This window comes from Protopterus annectens, chromosome 6.part1 (assembly GCF_019279795.1).
Source record: "Protopterus annectens isolate FY-2018-M chromosome 6.part1, PAN1.0, whole genome shotgun sequence".
In the NCBI taxonomy this organism is placed as follows: Eukaryota; Metazoa; Chordata; order Ceratodontiformes; family Protopteridae; genus Protopterus; species Protopterus annectens.
Window position 1 is genome coordinate 202,759,162 of NC_056738.1, and position 20,548 is coordinate 202,779,709.

General features: G+C 40.3%; 1 protein-coding gene across 1 annotated transcript in view; it reads left to right on the forward strand.

Moving 5' to 3' along the window:
• The first annotated feature begins 15,409 nt into the window (after positions 1-15,409).
• Positions 15,410-20,548, forward strand: part of LOC122805476 (apoptosis regulatory protein Siva-like) — a 65,391-nt gene continuing 60,252 nt past the window's right edge. Inside the window, exons 1-2 of the mRNA XM_044075661.1 lie at positions 15,410-15,773; positions 19,587-19,781. Coding sequence (XP_043931596.1) covers positions 15,656-15,773; positions 19,587-19,781 — 313 coding nt within the window. The 5' untranslated portion in view covers positions 15,410-15,655. The remainder of the gene's footprint in view (positions 15,774-19,586; positions 19,782-20,548) is intronic.

The following is a 20,548-nucleotide window of genomic DNA, read 5'->3' on the forward strand; positions in this document are numbered from 1 at the left end:
TGCCTCAACGGACCCTGGAAACTATCGCCCCATAAGCCTGACTAGCTTGGTCTGCAAAGCTATGGAAAGGATCATCATGGACCTCATAAATAAAGATATTGGGGACCTACAGACACTGGATCCTACCCAGTTTGGCTTTGTTAAGGGCAGATCCTGCCTCTTAAACCTGGTTGACTTCTTTGAAACAGTCACCAAGGCCATTGACGAAGGGAAGGTGGTCCACACAGCCTATCTGGACCTCGCAAAAGCCTTCGATACAATACCCACTCAGGCATTATAGATAAGCTCACCAGCTTAAATATAAACCCCTATGTCACTAGATGGGTTGCAAACTGGCTCAAGGACAGAACCCACATGGTTAGAATTGCTGGAGCCATGTCAGACTCCAAACCAGTTACAAGTGGCGTCCCACAAGGCTCAGTCCTGGGGCCTCTCTTGTTTGGTATATATTTCTCAGAGGTACAGGCCAACACGGAAGGACTGTGGCTGACCAAGTTCGCAGATGACTGCAAACTGGGCGCCATAATCGACTCTCCAGCCGACACAAGCATCCTCCAAAAGGGCCTCATAGAAACAGACAACTGGTGCCAGAGCCATGGCCTCAAGCTAAATGCCAAAAAGTGTATAGTCATCCCCTTTGGCAAAAACAAAGTGCCCACAAATTACCACATAGGTGGTAATCCATTAAGTACAGAAGAAGTCATTAGGGACCTGGGTACCCAAGTTGATAGCAATCTCTCATTTGACAACCACGTGGCCAAAGTGGTTAGAAAAACATTTTATATAGCCCACCTAATCATGAAGGGATTCACATCTAGATTAGGGGAGGTCATTGTGCCTCTTTACTCATCCCTCATCAGGCCCATAATCGAGTACAGTGCCCCTTTTGGGATGTACCTTACCAAACACCTGCAGCAACTGGAAAGACCCCAAAAGTACCTCACCAAGAGGATCAAAGGGCTCAAACAGATGCCATATGCTGCCCGGTTAAAGAAACTCCAGCTCTACTCAGTGGCATACCGCCTGCTCAGAGGTGACCTGTGCCTGACGTATAAGGCCATGTCCAACCCAGAATTAAGGGACATGCTGCACCTCAAAAATCCAAATCCCATCGAGCTACACGAGAGACTTGAACCTCAGCACTGAAATAAATAGGACATGCTGGAGGGACAGATTCATAACCCAGAGGCTCCCTTCACTATGGAATAAAATCCCAGTCCAGGTTAGGCAGAGTCCCTCACTGACTCTCTTCAAGAGGAATCTTGATGAGTGGATGGGAGATCATAGGTTTACCCCGGGTATCACTTCTGTGTCACTGTTAGACAGAGGCACAGTATACTAACCTCAAAAAAGGGCATAGCAAAATTAATTTAAAATGGGTGGCGAAAGCCAAACATACTCTGGCTAGGCTTATAAATGCCCTAGGGCAGATAGCCTAGTATGAACCTATGAACCTATGAACCTATGAACCTATGAACCTATGATAGGCACAGAGCACCTCAGAGTAGGTGATATGCTATGAAGTAAAGCTGGAGTTTTTTTAGATAGTCAGTGTAGGGCATCTGTTTGAGGCCAGTAGTCCTCTTTGTGGAGTACTTCTGTGGCCTTTCCAGCTGCTGCAGATGTCTTGTGAGGTACATTTCAAAAGGGGCATTGTACTCTATAATGGCTCTAATGAGTATCGAGTAGAGGGGAACAATGACCTCTTTCTTCCTGGATGAGAACCCTTTTATGATGCGGTGTGCCACGTAGAAGGACTTCCTGGCTACTGTGGCGATGTGATTATCAAAGGAGAGACTACTGTCTACCTGGATCACAAGGTCTCTTATCACACAATTGGTGTTAAGTAGACTGCTGCCTATGTGGTAGTTCATGGGTACAGAGTTTTTACCAAAGGAGATAACAATGCACTTTTTGGCATTGAGCTTGAGGCCATGGCTCTGACACCAGGCATCTGTTTCAGTGAGACCCTTCTGTAGGATGTCCACATCATTTGGGGATGCAACTATGACTCCTAGTTTGCAGTCATCTGTGAACTTCATTAGCCAAAGGCCTTCTGTGTTAGCCTGTACTTCAGAGAAGTAGATACCAAACAGGAGAGGTCCCAGGACTGAACCATGTGGTGCTCCACTTGTCACTGGTTTGAAGTCAGATTTGGAGTCTACAACTTTTACAGTGTGGGTTCTGTCAGTGAGCCAGCTGGCAACCCATCTTGTGACATAGAGATTTAAACCTAGTTTAGTGAGTTTAGCTATAATTCCAGAATGGGGGATGATGACAAAAGCCTTGGTGAGGTCAAGATAGGCTGTGTGAATCACCTTACCCTCATCTACAGCTTTGGTGACTGCCTCAAAGAAGTCGATCAGGTTCAGGAGGCATGATCTGCCTTTCACAAACCCAAACTGGATGGGGTCCAAAGTTTGAAGGTTATCAATGTCTTTAATAATGAGTTTCATGATGATACATTCCATGGCCTTGCAGACCAGGCTCATCAGGCTAATAGAGCGATAGTTCCCAGAATCAGTGGTGGCTCCCGCTTTGTGGAGTGGGATAACTGTTGCTGTGTGCCATTCAGTGGGTACAAAGCCTGATGTAAGGCGATGATTAAACATGGTGCTTAGGTGGGGAGCCAGTTTGTTCTGAAGTTCGGGTAAAATGCAGACTGGGATGTTGTCTGGTCCCATGGATGCTGTGCTTTTGGCTTTAGAGGGTGCAGCATTTACCTGCATAGTTGTGAATACGGGGAATCTGCATTCTTCTGTATAGATATAGGCCCTTTAGGGAGTGAGAGGGGGGTAAAGTTAGCACTGAACTTATATGCCAGGATGTTGGCAATATCAGTTGGTTCTGTAATTTTCATGCCGTTGTGCTGTAACTCAGAGCAGATCTGGGTGTTGCCATTGAGATTTTTGACATAGCTATAGAATGCTTTGTGGTTGTCCTTAGAATCAATGGTGATTTTGTTTTCGTAGCTAGCTTTGGAGGATATTGTAAGGGATCTCAGCTTCTTACTGAGGCTGACCAGGGAGCTCCTCCACTCATGGAATTTTATTCTCTTTTGCAACAGTTTCTTCCTTCTGTTGTACAGTTTTTTTATGGCAGGAGACCACCAGATTGGCTTCCTTTTTTTGGAGGATAGTGTCTTGGTTCTGTTTGGGATAGCATGATTCATGCACTCGTGTAAGTACTTATAGAGTGCATTTGTGTAGGATTCAGCAGTCGTAACTGTATTGTCCATCTGCATGGGTGCCATGAAGTTCGTGGCTGTAAACATCAACCTTGTCAGCCTTGGTCCACACATCTTGCACTAAGGGGTTGTGTGTATATCTCTGGATTGACCAGAGTGTGTCAGACTGCCCCCATTTATTGGTCATATCTTTGCTGTATTCCACAGGACCATTACTGTGATATCTGTGGTACTGTACTATGATGATCTTAGGATGTCTGTCAGTAACTGATGGCGTACATGTCAATATCAGATGCGACATCCCACACACAACATTTCTGTTAAGACAACCCCTGTTACAGTCGCAACAGTCAACATTTATACCTGCAATACTTACATGACATCCCCTTGCACTAAAAGGTTGCGACTATTGGTGCTGAGATATGACTCCACTACATGTTCTGGACATATGTTAAACTAAACATATATGTGTGTGTGTGTGTGTGTGTGTGTGTGTGTGTGTGTGTGTGTGTGTGTGTGTGTGTGTGTGTGTGTATATATATATATATATATATATATGTATATATATGTATATATATATATATATATATATATATATGTATATATATATATATGTATATACACACACACACACACGCACACACACATATATATTATTTATAGATAGCTATATATATATATATATATATATATATATATATATATACGCATATATGATATACATACACACACACACATATATATATATATATATATATATATATATATATATATATATGCATATCCTTGGTATGTGTAAACATGACTGTTGTATATACCTTCCCAGATGTATCACACCATATTTATCTGAGATTTGTATATTTAGATATATGTGATTCAACAGTAATATCAGTAACAAGTACTACACAATTGTAGAAGTCATAGCAGTTGTTCAATACTATGCAGTATGTTTACTGACAGGTATATTGGAAAAAACAACAACTGTTTTCACAGCTGTGATGGCTTAATGGTTAACTTCTGTTACTATAGTGTACAGGGTCCTGGGTTCCAAGGGATGTTTATTTTGTTGCTGGGCAGAACAGGGGCTGTTGGATACAGAGTGACCCATGTTTCATTTCTTTCTAAATTACTGCGGGGGTAAGCAGGGGTAAGCACTTTTTAGCAGTTGTAAGCGGGTTTGCGCGGGTTTACGCAATGGTAAGCAATGCTAACTTCCGGTTACAGTTTCTTATACTCAGCCTCTAAATTGCTTAACCTGTGTAGGCATTGCTTACCCCCGCACAAACAGGCTTAGACCTGCTTACTACTGCTTAAAAGTGCTTACCCCCGTTTACCCCTGCAGTAATTTAGAAAGAAATGAAACATGGGTCTTGGGAAACTGGTAGATTTGGACACTTTATGCATTTTTTACACTATTTGCTGTATGGCATGGATTTATAATTCATTACACATTATAACTTTGTTTAGTATCCCTGATTTGTGTGTACGTATACTATATGGGGCATTTGTTATCTGTGGATTTTACCACATTATTACAATGACACCTCACATCTGCACTTAATTCAGTACTCCAGTTCACAAATATATGTTATTTAGTAGGTTATACAGCAAGAAAATGTTCATAAATTGCTTTCATATGGAAAATTGAATTTACTACAGTGAGGATCGAACCAGGAATGACTGCTTTCAAAGCAAACGCTCTGACCACTGCACTATTGCAGTACTGCTTCAACTGAATGTAGCTTGCTGTTTACCTTCTTGTGCTATTTAAGCTACAGTATACGTAGCTAAGCAATGGGCATACCCGCACAGCTACTGTTAAATTTAATCTGTTTGATAAAAACAAGTGTTAGTGTTATTTTCTTTAGGAAGGGAAAGGTTTCACTTATTGCTGTGGATTTCTGCACATTTGGCAGACATCCTAGCATGTTTCAGTTGTTATGAGCATAAGGTTTTCCTAGGAAGTGGCCATTGACCTTTGCAATGGCTATGGGTGTGTTTTCTCCTGCAACATGTCATGTTTCTACACTAACAGTCCCACTTTGGGCATTTGAAGAGGTGGCAACTCCCCCCATACCTCTCACCCTCTTCATGCAAAATATCTGGACAAAGCTTGACAAAATGAGGTACAACTAGGGACAGATTTTAAATATTGCTCTTATAAACTTAAGAAAGTTGCTAGAGTAACAGGATTTGTTTTAATGTACATTTTCTGACACATTTGAAGTCTGAAACTCAAATGTATGCCATTATTTACCGACTTCAATCCTGAGATCATCCCAGTGATTTGCCAGGTAAAATGAGGAACAGGCCAAAAGTATGAGACAAAAATCTGGGCATTGTGCGAAAATCTGTATAGTTGACAGGTATGCAACCACCTATGAGCGTTCTCGCTCATTGTAATTGCCAAAAGGAAATTCTTGACTGCAGGGGCATGTATATCACCCCCTGCACTCATCCACGCTCCATGTCCATTTCGGAGCAGAGGCAGCGCACCTTCATAACTATGCATGGCGCACTGCTGTGCTGCTCTTAAATGGTCGTTTTCATGCAGGAATAAGATATTCCTGCACGGAACCTTACTGAATCCCGCTGCATCAAATTACAGATCCAGCAGTAGAAAGATCAGAAATTGTTCCTTTCACATTTACGTGAACATGCATAGATCAATGTGATATTGACAAATGTTTAAGGCTAATAATAGCCCACACCATATTAATTTAAAGTTACCAACACTGCCAACTATGTTATGCCTTTATTTTCTGAGCATCTTCCCCTCCTCTCAGCTTAACTACAGTAATGCAATGTCTCAGACATTTATTTGCATCTTTGTCTCAATGTGTAATATTAGCTGAACAGTATTTCTGACAGCTTGTAAGCAGAGGATGGACAGTGTGCTATTAGTTCAAGAATATAAATGTTGTTAAGGTTATTCTCATAGCTCTCAAGGTGCTTAATACTTTTTATTTTATGTCTACTCTGCATAGTACATACACTTCAAAGATAAGAGTCTGATTAGTATTGCTTGTTGTTGTAGTCAGAGTAATCATTAAAAGTTGCAAGCCACTAGCAGCTAACAATTATCATTGCTCCTCCCTGTTAGGGTTACCACCTGTCCCACTTTATGAGGGACAGTCCCTCTTTGGGCAGTTGTGTCCTGCAAAAAAATTGAAAAAATGGCAAATGTCCTGAGATTTTAGGACAAAAATATTTCTGATATTTTCTTTAATAGTTGCATAAAACAGTTATTTTGTATCTGAAACACCTAAATGTTATAAGAAACAGAATAATCATCTCAAATGCTACAATAATAAGCTTTCATTTTGGCAAAAAAGTGAAGTTCTGTCCTTTGTACTGGCTGTGGGTATGTTTTGTCCTACAAAATCTGACGTTTCTACAAAAAATGTCCCACTTTGGGCATTTGAAAAGGTGGCAACCCTACTCCCTGTAGTTCTAGGGTATGTGCATGCAGTCATGTTGCTACTTACACAATGTTTACATCCCCTACACCCAGTGATTTTTTTTTTGTATTCAGGAATGCTAATAATTTCACACCTCATTTACATCTTCACAGTGCTCAGAGGGATGGCTCTTTACTATATAAGGGTAATGGAGTGACTATGGAAGCAGAAGGAGGGGAGACTGATTGGATAGAGGCAGACCATTACTACTAGGAACTTGTAGGAGACTGTTCTATAAATTAATGCACTATTTCATATGGTATGTTTGCCCTCTTTATAAACTCCTTACATGTTCATATTTGGAATGTATTTCAATATGCAATAGAAAAAAAATAGTTTTGATATGTATGCATTTTTTCATTCACTGCTGGTATACTGCATGGCAGTTCTTGCTGTGTTTTCCAAGTTAGTATGGTTATATCACAGTTTTGTGTTATCATTTGCTCTTGAAATTTCACCAGTTACTGCAAACAACTGTATTCTGTTTATTATCAACTTCAAGGGGTTGTACATGTGTAACTAACAGAGGTGTTAGGCTTTTTGGATGTCCTAAGCCAACCTCCACAACAGTGGAGAAATGAAATAATTGTCTATGCAGTTGAACTTTGAATTTTATTCTGGTTACTGATAATCATACTATCTAGTAGGCATTTATACAACTGCTGCCCTCATTACAAAAATGATAACAGAATTGATGTAATGCTAATGTATTAATGTTTCTTTTGGGGCACTCCTATAGCTTGTGTGTAGTCCAAAATGAACATTGTGTATTCAATTGTTTTGTATGAGGATGGGTGCACAGATTTTGTTTGAGGAGAATGATTTCTATTATGTGCTACAAATGTGTTTTTTTTTGTTTCATATCATGCATGAATATGGCACCCAGACTATCTGTTCCAAGCAAGCTACCATTCAGTTTTGCAGATAACGAGGTCATCATTGATGCCTTATGCCATCATGGATCCTTCCTGCTCAACAGAGGCAGAGGTGATATGTCTGCCAGAAAAAAACATATGGCAGCAGGTGGTCTCTGACGTAAACACAATAGGTAGCATTGCCAGAAACTATAATCAGGTGCAGCACTGTGCAGCTAATATAGTTACAGTGGCACGTAGGAGGGCAACTGTAGTAGCACAAAAACAGATGGCTACGGGGGGGGGGGGTCCTGCTATGAAACCACCATTCACTGAAAATGGGCATTTTCTGTCCACTGACTTCAGCAGTGGGTTCACACAGACTCCTTAATGTTGGTGCTGATGTGGACAACAGGCCAAATGTGTCCCAAGAAGAAATTCCAGGTATGCTATATATAAATTATTTAATACCATGCTATACATTTTTATGTGTTACTACCCCTACAACTGTTAACATTGGGATGTGTGCCTTAGAAGAGAGAAAAATCCAACAGAGATTGTGTTGGGAGGGAATGGTCAGTCTGATTCTAAGATATTTCTAAAGGGGAAGATAGGCAGAGCATTATTCTCTTGTCTTTTTGTCATTTGCATTGTGCTGCTTATAAGCCTTCTTTCCACTGCCTTCTCCTTTTTCCAAGGAAATCAGAATTACCATATGATAGACCACCTGCAGATGTTTAAATACAAACTTTTTATGATTGGTAATAACCATTAATTAGATGTAAGTCTGAGGAGAGAGTAAAAAGCATTATTTTAACATCTGAAATTTAGCATGAGTGTGTAGAACAAAGTTTGGATCATTTCCACTCATTATTTCTCTCCTTCTTGTGTTTATTGATTATTATCACAGGTGATCTTGACAGTGGCAGTGTAGAGCTTGTACCACATGATGATGTCCGTGTATTGGCATCCTCTGATGATGATGGTGGTGATATAGAGGCACAGTCAGGGATGCAGAAGTTCACTCTGACACTGAGGTTGTGGCTCATATATCCACTGACCTTATTTTGAACACAGTCAGAATGCCTATGCATACCCATTTCACTGAGCCCTCAGATATAAGACAGATTGTGGGTGACACAGTTAATAGGGGTGGTGTAGTTACTCCAGCTGCAGAGCTGGCTGAGTTTGCCCATAGCCATTTTGAGGGAGTGGTACCACATAGAATTTTGCTAGAGGTACTGGGAGGGGGCCTACTGTCCACTTTCATCCTGATGCTATTGTGTCATTACGTGCCACAAGATGTATATATAGATTCATCATGGAAGTGTAGGTACATTCCACCATGGCCTTGGAAGAGATTGTGAGAGTCCTGAATATGGTGCATTCTGACATGCGTGCTTGCCTCAGCCGTGTGGGTGATTCATTGGATAGGATGAGTGACACTCTGGAATCAGGCAATGTCTGTGATGGAATGTCTGCTGGGGAGGGATAACATACATGTGTCTATAGAGCTGCAATATCCTCTGGTGTTAGCTGATGTGGTTGTGTCAGATCCCACTCCCATAATGGCACTACTTCCAGTGCTCCATCAGTAATTGAGGTGATCACATCCAGATGTGGTAGGCCAAGGGGTTGTGGTCCTGGACGTAGCTGTGTAGAGAGCTCGTCCAGCGAGCATCGCTCATGTTCAGGTAACACACCCACTTTGAACCAGGGACTTGGAAGTGGTAGTGCAACTCCTGGTAGAGGCAGTTCGCATGGTCAGGAGCAATGACACTGAACTGACAACTGTACCACACATGGCTCATACCTGTCCAAAATGGATAGACATAGTGCAGGTACAGAGCTTGACTGTGTTCATGCAGACACACAGATTTCTCAAAAACTACCCATATTGACCCATACACATGCATGCTAAGAAAACCTCAATGCTGATTGGAATACATCTCCCATCAGTGGCCCTAATAAGGTATTTCCTACTTTCCTACTTTACTGAATGTTCTGTGTTTCTTACTCACACATGCACACGCACACACACTCACTCACTACTTTGGTGTCAGCCTTGGCCTACTACCAATCCCCCCCCGTGCAAATGATGATGACTCTGCTATGCTTTTTATTCAGTTGGTTTGACTTAGGGCTGCCTATATGTCTGATGCACAGACTGGCTAGCAAAAGATAGTCATTTTCACTATGTTGATTATATGCATATTTATTACCTAACAGGATTTTCTAAATACTCATTTTGGTAAACTTTTTTTTCAGTTATTGTTGTAAGTCATGCATTCAAACCAGTGATATTGCATTCCTTCTTATTGCTCTACTTGTGAAACTGTTGACATAATTGTCCTGCTGATTATTTTGTGTACAGTAGGTTAAGTGACCAGCTTGATAGCGGTAAAAGTGTACAATGCACGCCTGCATATTCTTATTCTTATAAGCCAAGAATACCATTGGTAGACACCTCACACAGATTCTGAATGAGTACATTTATGACTAACAATATGCAGGTACAGTATTTTATTTTCTTACACATTTGTTCCCTCACTTCATTTTGCAATTCCTGTTTGTATTTCACTAACTTAACTTTAATTTCTGTACAAACTGTCAAAATGTCTCTAAATATTAAATGATTATCATATAACTTGTATCGATTATTAACCAATGTTTTTATATTATGTCTAATCTGTTATAATTATTTAAACTGCAGATGTTTTTGTTTTATTTTTGAAGATTATAAAATTATTGTTCTTAAAATGTGTTGTAATATAGCAATAACCCACACCTGGGTGTGGGTAATGCTGGATTTACCCATGGTTGGTGTGGTTTGGTCACGAGGGTGAAGCCCGAGTGGCCAAACAAAGCCAACCATGGGTAAATTCAGCATTACCCACACCCAGAAGTGGGTTATTGCTATTATACAATGACATTATTTAAGAAAAAAATAATTACTTTTCCTAAATAATGGCATTATATAATGCCTCCTTGCTGCCCTTCTGCAGCTGTCTGGTATTCTGCGGCAGTTCTGATGTACTGTGCATGCGTATGCCTACGCAGTAAATCAGAGCTGTGGGCAAAAACAACAGAGAAAGCAAGATCTCCGTTGCTTTTTAAAAACTGTTTTGCTATGTTAAATGGGTTTAACATAGCGAGACAGCTTTAAAAAAAGCAACGGAGAATCTCCGTTGCTTTTTTTAAAGCTGTCTCGCTATGTTAAACTCGCTTAACATAGCGAGATTAGTGAGGCAACGGAGATCTTGCTCTCCGTTGTTAAAGAGTTATAGTAATGGAAAAAGTACGGGCGACCAGACCTTTTTCCATTACTATAACTCTGATTTACAACGTGCACGCTGACCAATCAGCGTGCACGTTTTTGAATATTAATGGGGGGTTGTTGTATAATAATCTATAGCTTTTCTCCCTGGGCCTCAGCTGAAAATGGGTTTCTACCCAGTCAGACTTTCCCAGTAATCAAATGTCAATAAAAAAATATAATACAGGCTCCACACTTACCTTGACATTACTGCAGTTATGAGTTGTGTGCTTTGGGGCTGTCTCTGTACAGACATTACATGGGTAAGTAAAGTTTGTGGACATCAGATGGCATCACTTATAATATATCTGTATGTACTTAGATTATGTGTATTCCTTTGCTTGATAGTGTACATGGTACTGTTTGCCTCTTAGCTGTCAAGTGTGTGTGTTAGCCTTTGAGTCTTGGGTGGTGATTGTGTGTGCTATATTTTGCCTCTTAGCCAAGGCAAAGGAATATCATGCATGCCTATGTCTGCCGGCTACCTCTGCAGCTGGAGGTTTCACCCTAGAATCTTCATCTATATGTGCTGGAAATGCTGGCCCTGCCTGTGGACCAGGGATGTGTGGTACTGGCCCTTGTTGTCCCTGTTGCAGAGGTTTCCTCAAGATGATATTGTGCAACATGGCACAGACTGTGAAAATTTCTGCACAGGTGCCTGGGGCATACTGGAGGGCACCTTCTGATCTGTCTAGACAGCTGAATCATGACTTCACCATGCTAAATACATGTTCTATGATGTTTCTAGTTTGAGCATGGGCATCATTGTATCTTTCTTCTATGGGTGCATGCGCATTTCTGATGAGTTTCATGAGCCACGGTTTTAGTGCAGAAGCTGTATCATCCAGTAGATGGCCTTATGGAACATCACCCCTAGCAACCCTTGTGTAAAACTGTGAGGTGTGCCATATGTGTAAGTCATGGACTGCCTGCAAACACACTGAGGATGATCCCTTGGGTATTACAGACAACCTGGCAGTTGAATGAGTGGAACCCCTTCCTGTTGATGTATGTCCTTCCCCATTCACCAGGCAGGGCTTTTATTTCTATGCGAGTGACACCCCTAGTATATCCCCTGTGGGTCCTGGACTGTACTAGTAGCTAATATCCTTAATGCTATACATACCTTAGATTCCACTGGTATAGGTTCTCCTAGATTTCTCCTGGGTCAGAGGTGGAGACAGCAGAGGTTGCAGCGTTCCTGTAGTGTTTCCCTGTTAACCCTGTATCTCTCTACTACTTCATTATCATGCAGTCCATGGTATGTTAAAAGGGGTCTGAACACCCTTCTTCTCCTTGGATGATGTCTGCCAGCAGAAGCAGCATAGATTTGAACCTGTTGCATACACACATGCAAGAGAGCAGCAGTAGCCCCTAACACTGTGCCCCCCCCCCCCAAGTGTGATGGTTGTATTCCAAAAGGTTTTGGAGTACAGGGCAAAGGGGCTACATCATCTCTACTTGATTACTTTATAGCTTCCTGAATGGCTCCACCATCTTTGATTGGTTAATTAGCATCTAATTCAGCTGATTATGCTTTCATTAACATACTCTGCTGTTCACTTTTGTTTCGTGGATTTACACAATGTAGATCTGCCTGTGTACATCATGGGATGATATGCACACAATACCAACATAGCACTTAGCTGTTCACAAATCTGCCCCTTAATTTGATTTACCCTCATTTTTTATAGTAAACTCTTGGCCAGTTAGAGCGTATTGAACTGATGCAGGCCAGAACAGAAAGAAAAAAGTTCCTTTTAAAATCTCTCTAAAATGCACCTCAGACCGTTTAGAACCCAGTGGGGCTTTGTATTAGTGTAGTACTGTCCAGTAATCTGTAACATGTTAGTAAACATAAGTTATATTCATACCAATGGTGGCATGAATAGCCGGCCTTAGGCATAGGCCAACTAGGCGGCCACCTAAGGCACCGCTCTATCAGGGGCACTTTTCCAGTAATCTGGATGGTATAGGAAGACCAGGATGGGGGCCCCAAGTGGTGTTGAGGGGGTGCTGTGGAGACCTTTTGCCTAGGGCACCAGTTGACCAGAGGCTGGCATACCTGTCAGCTGTTCCTGATTTTCCAGGACATCCGTAATTTTGACTCAGATTTTAGCTCTGTCCCTCTTAATCCCGCCTAAAACTGGTGACGTTTGGAGGAAAGTTGGTGAATTACACTTAGATGATTAATGACAATAATTAAGTTTTATATTTCTTTTACTCACAAAATGTACATTAATTCATATGCTCTGATTCTGTGAATAAAGTTAATACCACTAATATTTTAAAAGTGTCCCTGATATTTTTCTGGCTTTGTCCTTGATTCTGTTGAAATTTGTCTCTTTCCTCAATGTAGTGCGATCTAAAATTTGGTATATTTAGGTATATGTGAGTGTACCCCCCCTTGCAAAAATGATGGGAAAATAATAGCATTATAATAATATTTCATTCGTTTATACAGGGTCTCCCTGTGCCCCGCTAATTAAATATAGTGAGATCGCATTACATTGAGGAAAAGGATAAATTACGAAAAGACAATGAATATTCATGTCGCATCACGTTTCCCAGACCATGAAAGGCCCTTCTACTTGTCATTCACTAAAACCATGTCTGCGCAGAAGGGCCTGCGAGGTACTACACACTAATACAGGTGGCTACTGGGGCCACTGATTAAATTCGGTTATTTTTTCCACAGTTACATAGTGCAGTTTTGGTCAGTTAATTTGTATTGAAAGGATGAAAAAAAAAAAAAAGCTGAAGAGTAAATCAAAATGTAAAAGAAGTTAGAAAAAATACTCTGGATAGCGTGTTGAGACCAGCCCTTTCACACAACTGCAGTCTAATTTTCAGACTAGGCTTAAAAAAACAGAGCCATTTTGACTCATGGTACCTTGAATGGCTTTGTATTAGAACATTACCCTACCGCGATTTTCGCCCAGGAATTGGTGGGACCTACATGATTGACAGGGGTGAGTGACAAGCCATGCAGATTATACAGTGTCACGGTGAATATTTGTAACACAGGCTTCATGCTTTTTTATGTTATCTTTAGAGTTACCACAGCTTTTAATATGTTGTGTCTTTCGGCTTTTCCCGGTTAGGGGTCGCCACAGTGAAACTTCGGTCCGCTACCATCCCTCTGTCCCTCTCTCTCTACTACCTTTAAAATGCATCAAACTCAAAGACTTCTAAGATCTAACAATCAAAACCTCATAGAAGTTTATAGACCCCTACACCCTCCAGGACACAACCTCCTGTCCTTCTCACTAGCACGCCTATGGAACTCCCTCCCCCCTCGATTTGCATAATTGCTAGCCTCTCATACTTTAAAAAATCACTACACTCCCATCTAACATCCTCATGGGAATGCTCCTGTTCACACCCTTCATAACCTACTCTCTACTCCCAACTCTTTTCCTCCTTCCTTTTACTCAATTCCCAGCCAGCAAATTTCTGCTTGCTTCTAGCATACAACTCCTTATTTGTACCTAGTAATTTTTACTAAAAAAACACATATATACTACTTCTAACGTTTAACCAGAAATTATAGAATGTTTTTCTTTATAATCCTCATGTAAACTATGTGTGGAACATTATCTTTGTATAATCTGTATGTAGAACTTAATCTCTGTATAATCATTATGTGGAGCTTTTCTCCCCAGGACTCCATTGAAAACGGGTTCTTCTGGCCCAATGGACTATCCTGGTTAAACAACTGCAAATAAATAAATAAATAATGATAGGCAGTAGATTTTTATGTGCCGAGTTGCCGGCCCTTACGCACAACCTTCAACGAAGGTATGCCCATTCACGCATGTCTCCACACAGAAGACGCTCTAGCTGAGAGTCGAACAGGACGTCTTACTGTGAGGCGACAACCCTACCGCAGCACCACCACCGCAGTACCACAGCTTTTAATATACAATATGTAAAACAGAGATTAAATAAAGTTATCCTTATTTTCTATATTTGTAAGTGTACCGTCAAAACCACCGCATTTCCTGGGTGTCCAACTTGCTTTGTCACTTTGTACTTAGTCTTAACCACATTACTGTGCTGTAGGGTAAGAAGCGGGTCAGGAGGGCAGTATGTACACAGTACCCACAAGTTGCCGTTTTGCACTTCGGATCCATAACCTGTGGACCCCCCAGCTTTCACTGGTATAATGTTGTACAGTAACCCCCCCCCCCCACCTTTCTTTAAACATTTTTCTGGAGATAAAGCAACAAACAATAATGTTCTAATACAAAACCCCTTGAATATCACACTGGGGATTGAAGTAACTATATAATAATACATTTGAGTTTCAGATTTCATATCCTTCGGAAAATGCATGGTAACACAAATCCTGTTATTCTAGCAACTAAGTTTATAATAGCAATACTTCAATACTTAGAATTTGTCCCTGTTTTGAGGTCTTTGTACAACCACTATTTTAGGCTTTGTCCAGATTTCTTGCACAACACCTTGGGGTGGGGGAAAGCCACTCTCTCAAAAAAAAAAAAAAAAAGTTTCGCACTTTTAAGTTACAACTTCGCCCTCTTGTGGAAATGCTAAATGAAGCAACCCAGAGGATAGTCATACGCTGCTGCGCCATTAAACTACGTAAATAATGGGCTGCACTGCTGCTTCCTGTTTATTAGGCTGAGAGCAAACCGTTTTCTGTTAGCAAGTTATTTTGTCTAAGACTGTTGGCGTTTTGTTGTAGGTGATGGCGGCGTTAAGTACACGAAACGTAAAGGAATAATCTTGTTTTTGGAAAGTTGCATAACTGTTTCTCAAATTGTATTCGGAATGTTTTGATATACATTTCCAGTATTTTTACTAAGTGACTATGCCTAAAAGAAAGAGCCCCTTCGAGTCAAATTGCCCCCTGCAGCTGAAAACCCACATTTCACAAAGGGTGGTGAATGAAGGAGTAGCCCGACAAGCTAATATGCAAATTGTTTATGGTGGGTAGCAAGATCGTTATTCACTTTCCTTTTGTCCAACAGTTAGACTGATGCGTGTTAATATGTATCAACTGGTTTTGAATTAAATTGCTGGTGTTTAAGTTCGTCAAACTGTTAAAATTTTCCTGTTTTTTTGTCCGGTGCGATGAAGATTGAATGCGCTCAAACTTTAGCAGCCAATCTCAAGTTCCTGTAGGAATACTGAAGTATTATTATGTCACGGCAATAGCCAACCTACCGTGTATTCACAATGTCTCTGGACTTGAGTTTCAAACTTCACACCCTTCAGAAAATTCACGCTAATGCAAAACCTGTTAAGTCTATCAACTAAGTTTGTAACAGCAATGTTTAAAAAGTGCCCCTTTTTGCTTTTGTCCTTCCATTACTTGTGGCTTTGCCCAGATTTCTTGCTGTAACTGAGAGGTACAGTATTTACTTAGAGGTGTATTCGCAATTGCCTTAAACTCCAGTATTTTGTTGCACTCACTTGCCATAAGCTGAGGAGTCCAAAAAGCATTTTGCAGAAGACATGCTATGGGGGTGGGTGTGGGCGCGATGCAAACCTGTCTTAAGCCATTATAGCTACGCCGGTAGGCGGTGTGGTGTCTAAAGATTTTTTTCCTGCCGCGAACTATTGCTGTAATATTCCTCCAATGCAGCTGTACAACAGTGTGGTGATTGATTACTTCTTGTTTAATCACTTAACCTTTGAATTGCTTTAAAAGCATTTACTTTTTAATGTGCCATGACCTGGCAGGTCCATGTAACTGTCGGTTACGTGAGGCCGCAAACCACTTTACCTGCATAGCCACAAGCCATTAATGACCCGAGTCAAGTCCATTTGTTACTTTTGGGTAAACTGTCGGTTACATGAGGCTTTCATTTGGTAGCCATTAGAGTGTGCCCCCACCACACACTCACTTTGAATTATAACAACATGAGCAATGCATACCGAACTATAATTTTGTTTGTGTTTTAGTATCGCAACCGGTCAGTACAACAAGGAGCGCAATGTATGCATTTAAAGTAAAATTAGATAGAAGTAATCATGCAGTAAATAACTGAAGACATACTTGAATACACATTCACGAGAAAAACGCTAGATATAAATAAACAGGCAGTACAAAACGGCTAATCTGATGTGCACAGTCTGATTAAGTGCTTGAACCACGTAACATCCTACATTTTTCTTAAACATACCTCTCAAGTGTACCTCATTTGGGGTCTTAAAAAGTTCATATTCCTCGAAGTTCCACATCGAAAGACTCGCACATTCAGTGTTAAGAGATTTTAAGTAAAATCCATGGTAAATAGAAATTAATCATATTAATTCATTAAAAGATATTCTTTATAAGAAAAAACAGCATATTTTAACCATCCTATGACCTTCCTAGTTGAAGGTGTTAGTAAGCCATTAGTACGTGTGCCACACTTTGCCCATTTGTTCCACATTATGAGGGCTAGTGTTCCTTATTTTGGAGATGGAAGGTTGACCGCTATGTTTACATGAGCAGCAAATATTTTGTCATGAAACATTTTAATGTTTTATGTTTCATTGGTAATGTTGGCCACTGTTTTTTTTAGTAGGGCACATCTGTGATATTTTAAGCTTGTTTGTATCAGTATTTAATACACTTGTTTCTTGTAAGATTCATGCTCGATAATAATGCTGCCTAACTAAGATAATGTTTTATTCAGTCATTACAGCACAGGAAGCCACGGTGGTGCAGCGGTAGCATCGTTGCCTCACAGCAAGAGGTTCTCCCGCTTGATTCTCAGCTGCAGCGCCTTCTGTGTGGTGTCTGCATGTCCTCCCCACCGTCGAGTGGCGCTCGAAAGACGTGTGAATTGGCGTGCCTTCATTGAAGGTTGGGTGTCAGGCTGGCACCTTGGCACTGTAAAAAAAAAAATCTACTGCCAGTCATTAGCAGACCGGAATTCTGCTGTGGCGACCCCTAAGTGGGAAAAGCTGAAAGAACAGTCATTACAATACAGGATAGTAATGTCCCCTATCCATCCAAAGGAGCGATGCATACTAATTTCTTGTATTAAAAATGTTTCTTACCAGTAAGCCTACCACATACCAGAGTGGAGTGACAACAGTTAAACATTACCTATTCCAAAATCTTTGATGGAGAGGCAACACATTTATGTATAGTGTGTATCAGTATTCTGTGTGACAATTTCACAATTACTGCTTTATTCATCTGGAATTCTGTTTTTTCATACTCTTAGAATAGAATGTTCACCATGGAATGCTTGCTGTAGAATGCAAATCTAGATTCTGTAGTCCTTATCTTGGGGATACCATGCTTGAGGCTCCTATTAAGTTAAGTATCTGTCAAAGCTCACAAGAGTTTTCTGTAAAGCCAAAAACCTTCTACGTGTTGGATCCATCCTGGTACAGATTTTATACCTCTACACCTGTAAAGAATAATTTTAAAAATACATCATGTGCACTCATGAAATCTAAAAGAATGATTGATTGCTGAGAGGAACTACATAAAACATCATTATTCAATAAGTTAATTATATTTAAACTTGTTTACTGTTGTATGATTTGGATATTGTGGTAAACCACAGATGGGGATACCATTAAACTAATATGCCAAGATTATAGTATTAAATGCCACCCCCAATGAGCGGCATCTTGCCTTTTGTACATTGCTGTTCCAGTGTACTTTCTGTTCCGTAGCAGTATTCAGCCTGATAGCAATACGTACACTTCACGATGTAGCCCTGCTTTTTTGTCCATTGTTGCTGCTTTGTGATATTAAATTCATTATACTTCGTAGCCACAGTAGAACTATGATCTTAGTATCACTAAAATGAAAAAAAAATCTGGTTCCACATATTTCTTGGCATATCCTGCAAAAGGCCAGAGATGGCACCAAAAGCACTAATAATCCCAGAGTTTAAAAAAAAAAAGGATTAGCAAAAGAGATAAAATGTCATGTCTATAGAAGCCAGTTGTCTTAAGTGTGTAGACAGCATACTTGGATTCAAAAATGAATAGTTATGTTAGGATTTGACCTATATTCGGAGATGATTCTGGCTACCAACAGGGTGTGACTGAGCTTCAAGAATAAGCCTCTATGCCTGCATTGTCGACTACAAAGTCTGGGGTACAGGACTGTAACTCAGTTGCTAGGTCTTTGTCTGTATGGCTGCCAAGTTCCTTTGCTGACTATCTGATGGTACCAAGTGATAGCTTGGGTACCTTGGTTACTAGCATCTGTTTAGTATATATGTATGTAGGATGGGGTGATATTATGGATGTCCAAAGTAATAGTGGTGGTTTTCCCTAGGGCTAAGATGGAAGTAAAAATCCAGGATGCTAGCAGTGAGTCTTCCTAAGATGTCACTTGTAGTAAGCTACTAATGATTGGATGTGGATTCTTGTTATAGTGATTATTTCTGAACTTTTTCACTGCAAAATGACAGCAGCTGAAAGATGTACTATTTTGAATAAAGTGCAGCCACTGAAATAACATTTAAGTGTTGGGGTAGAGTTTCCCATAATCATTTATTATTTTAATTTTTTGTTTCAGTATTCTTTGCTTTTCAGAGAGGAGTTTTTAATGGGAAAGATCCTCAGTGTTTAAGTCCATTTCTGACTGTTGTATTGTAATAGTTTTGAAATCTTTGGCTCAACTTTTGTTTCCATTACTGACAAGCGGCAGTATTGTGAACTGAGTAAATTTCTGTATTATACTTTGAAAAGGTGTCTAATGCAGATAAGATTTCATTAATAGGCAGTGTGTCTATTTGGTTCTCTCTAATGCATAGTAATTTGTGTATTTTCCTTTCCAGAACGTACCAAAGCATTGCTTTTTTCTGGAGCTCGTTCTTTGATTTTGAATGGTGTGGCACAAGCTGTGAGTAATGGGGAGCTGAACTCTGAGGCAGGTAGAAACAGTTTAGACTGTCCTGCCCTCACAAGAGGTCAGCTGCATCTTGGAGCCCATGGAGAGCTACTGAGAAGTCCACAGAAAATGCTACAGAGAGGTAAGTCATATTATTTAAAAAGAACAGATACCGAAACCGGTAAAGTAAACTGTTTATTGCTGATCGAACAACTAAGTTGTTCGATCAGCAATAAACGGTTTACTTTACCGGTTTCAGTATCGTTTTTTGTTATTTTTAAATTGTTTCAAGTTTGGTGACTGTATAAGTCATATTATTCTTTGATCTACAGAGTATAAGTTATTTTGAGTTAGAAACTGTTCAAATCATCCTAGTGCTGTGCGGTAAGTGTGAGACTGAATCTAGAGGCCACTGTGTGAAATGGTATGGATGTGATGCAGAGGCTGGCAATTTTTAGGGCTGTTAAGTAAGCAGAATATATGGAAACTATTTTAATTCCAGTTACTTTTTAGGGAAACTTTCATTGCTTTCCCAGCATCTGCTGAAAGAGCTCCACACGTTTTTCCAGTTACAGTACATAAATGCCATGTAGTTAATCTCTCTTTTTTTAGTTAAATGCATGCTTTCTCTTTCTGAGCACTGCTTTGGTTAATTACAATATGCTGTTGAATCTTCAGTTTATCCCGTTATGTTCTTTTGGGAAGTGGCAGAAGACTACACTTGCTTCTCTGTGCCCTATGAGTTCATCGGGTCTATGACATTTCATCGAATGGCTATGAATAGCCATTCGTCAAATATCTATTTATCGAAGCTGCTCTTCAACAAATGGAGGATTTTTAATTGGGAGACTCAAGCGGTTGGCCAACTGAGCGACCACAAAAAAAAAAAAAAATTAAAACCTGCCAAGC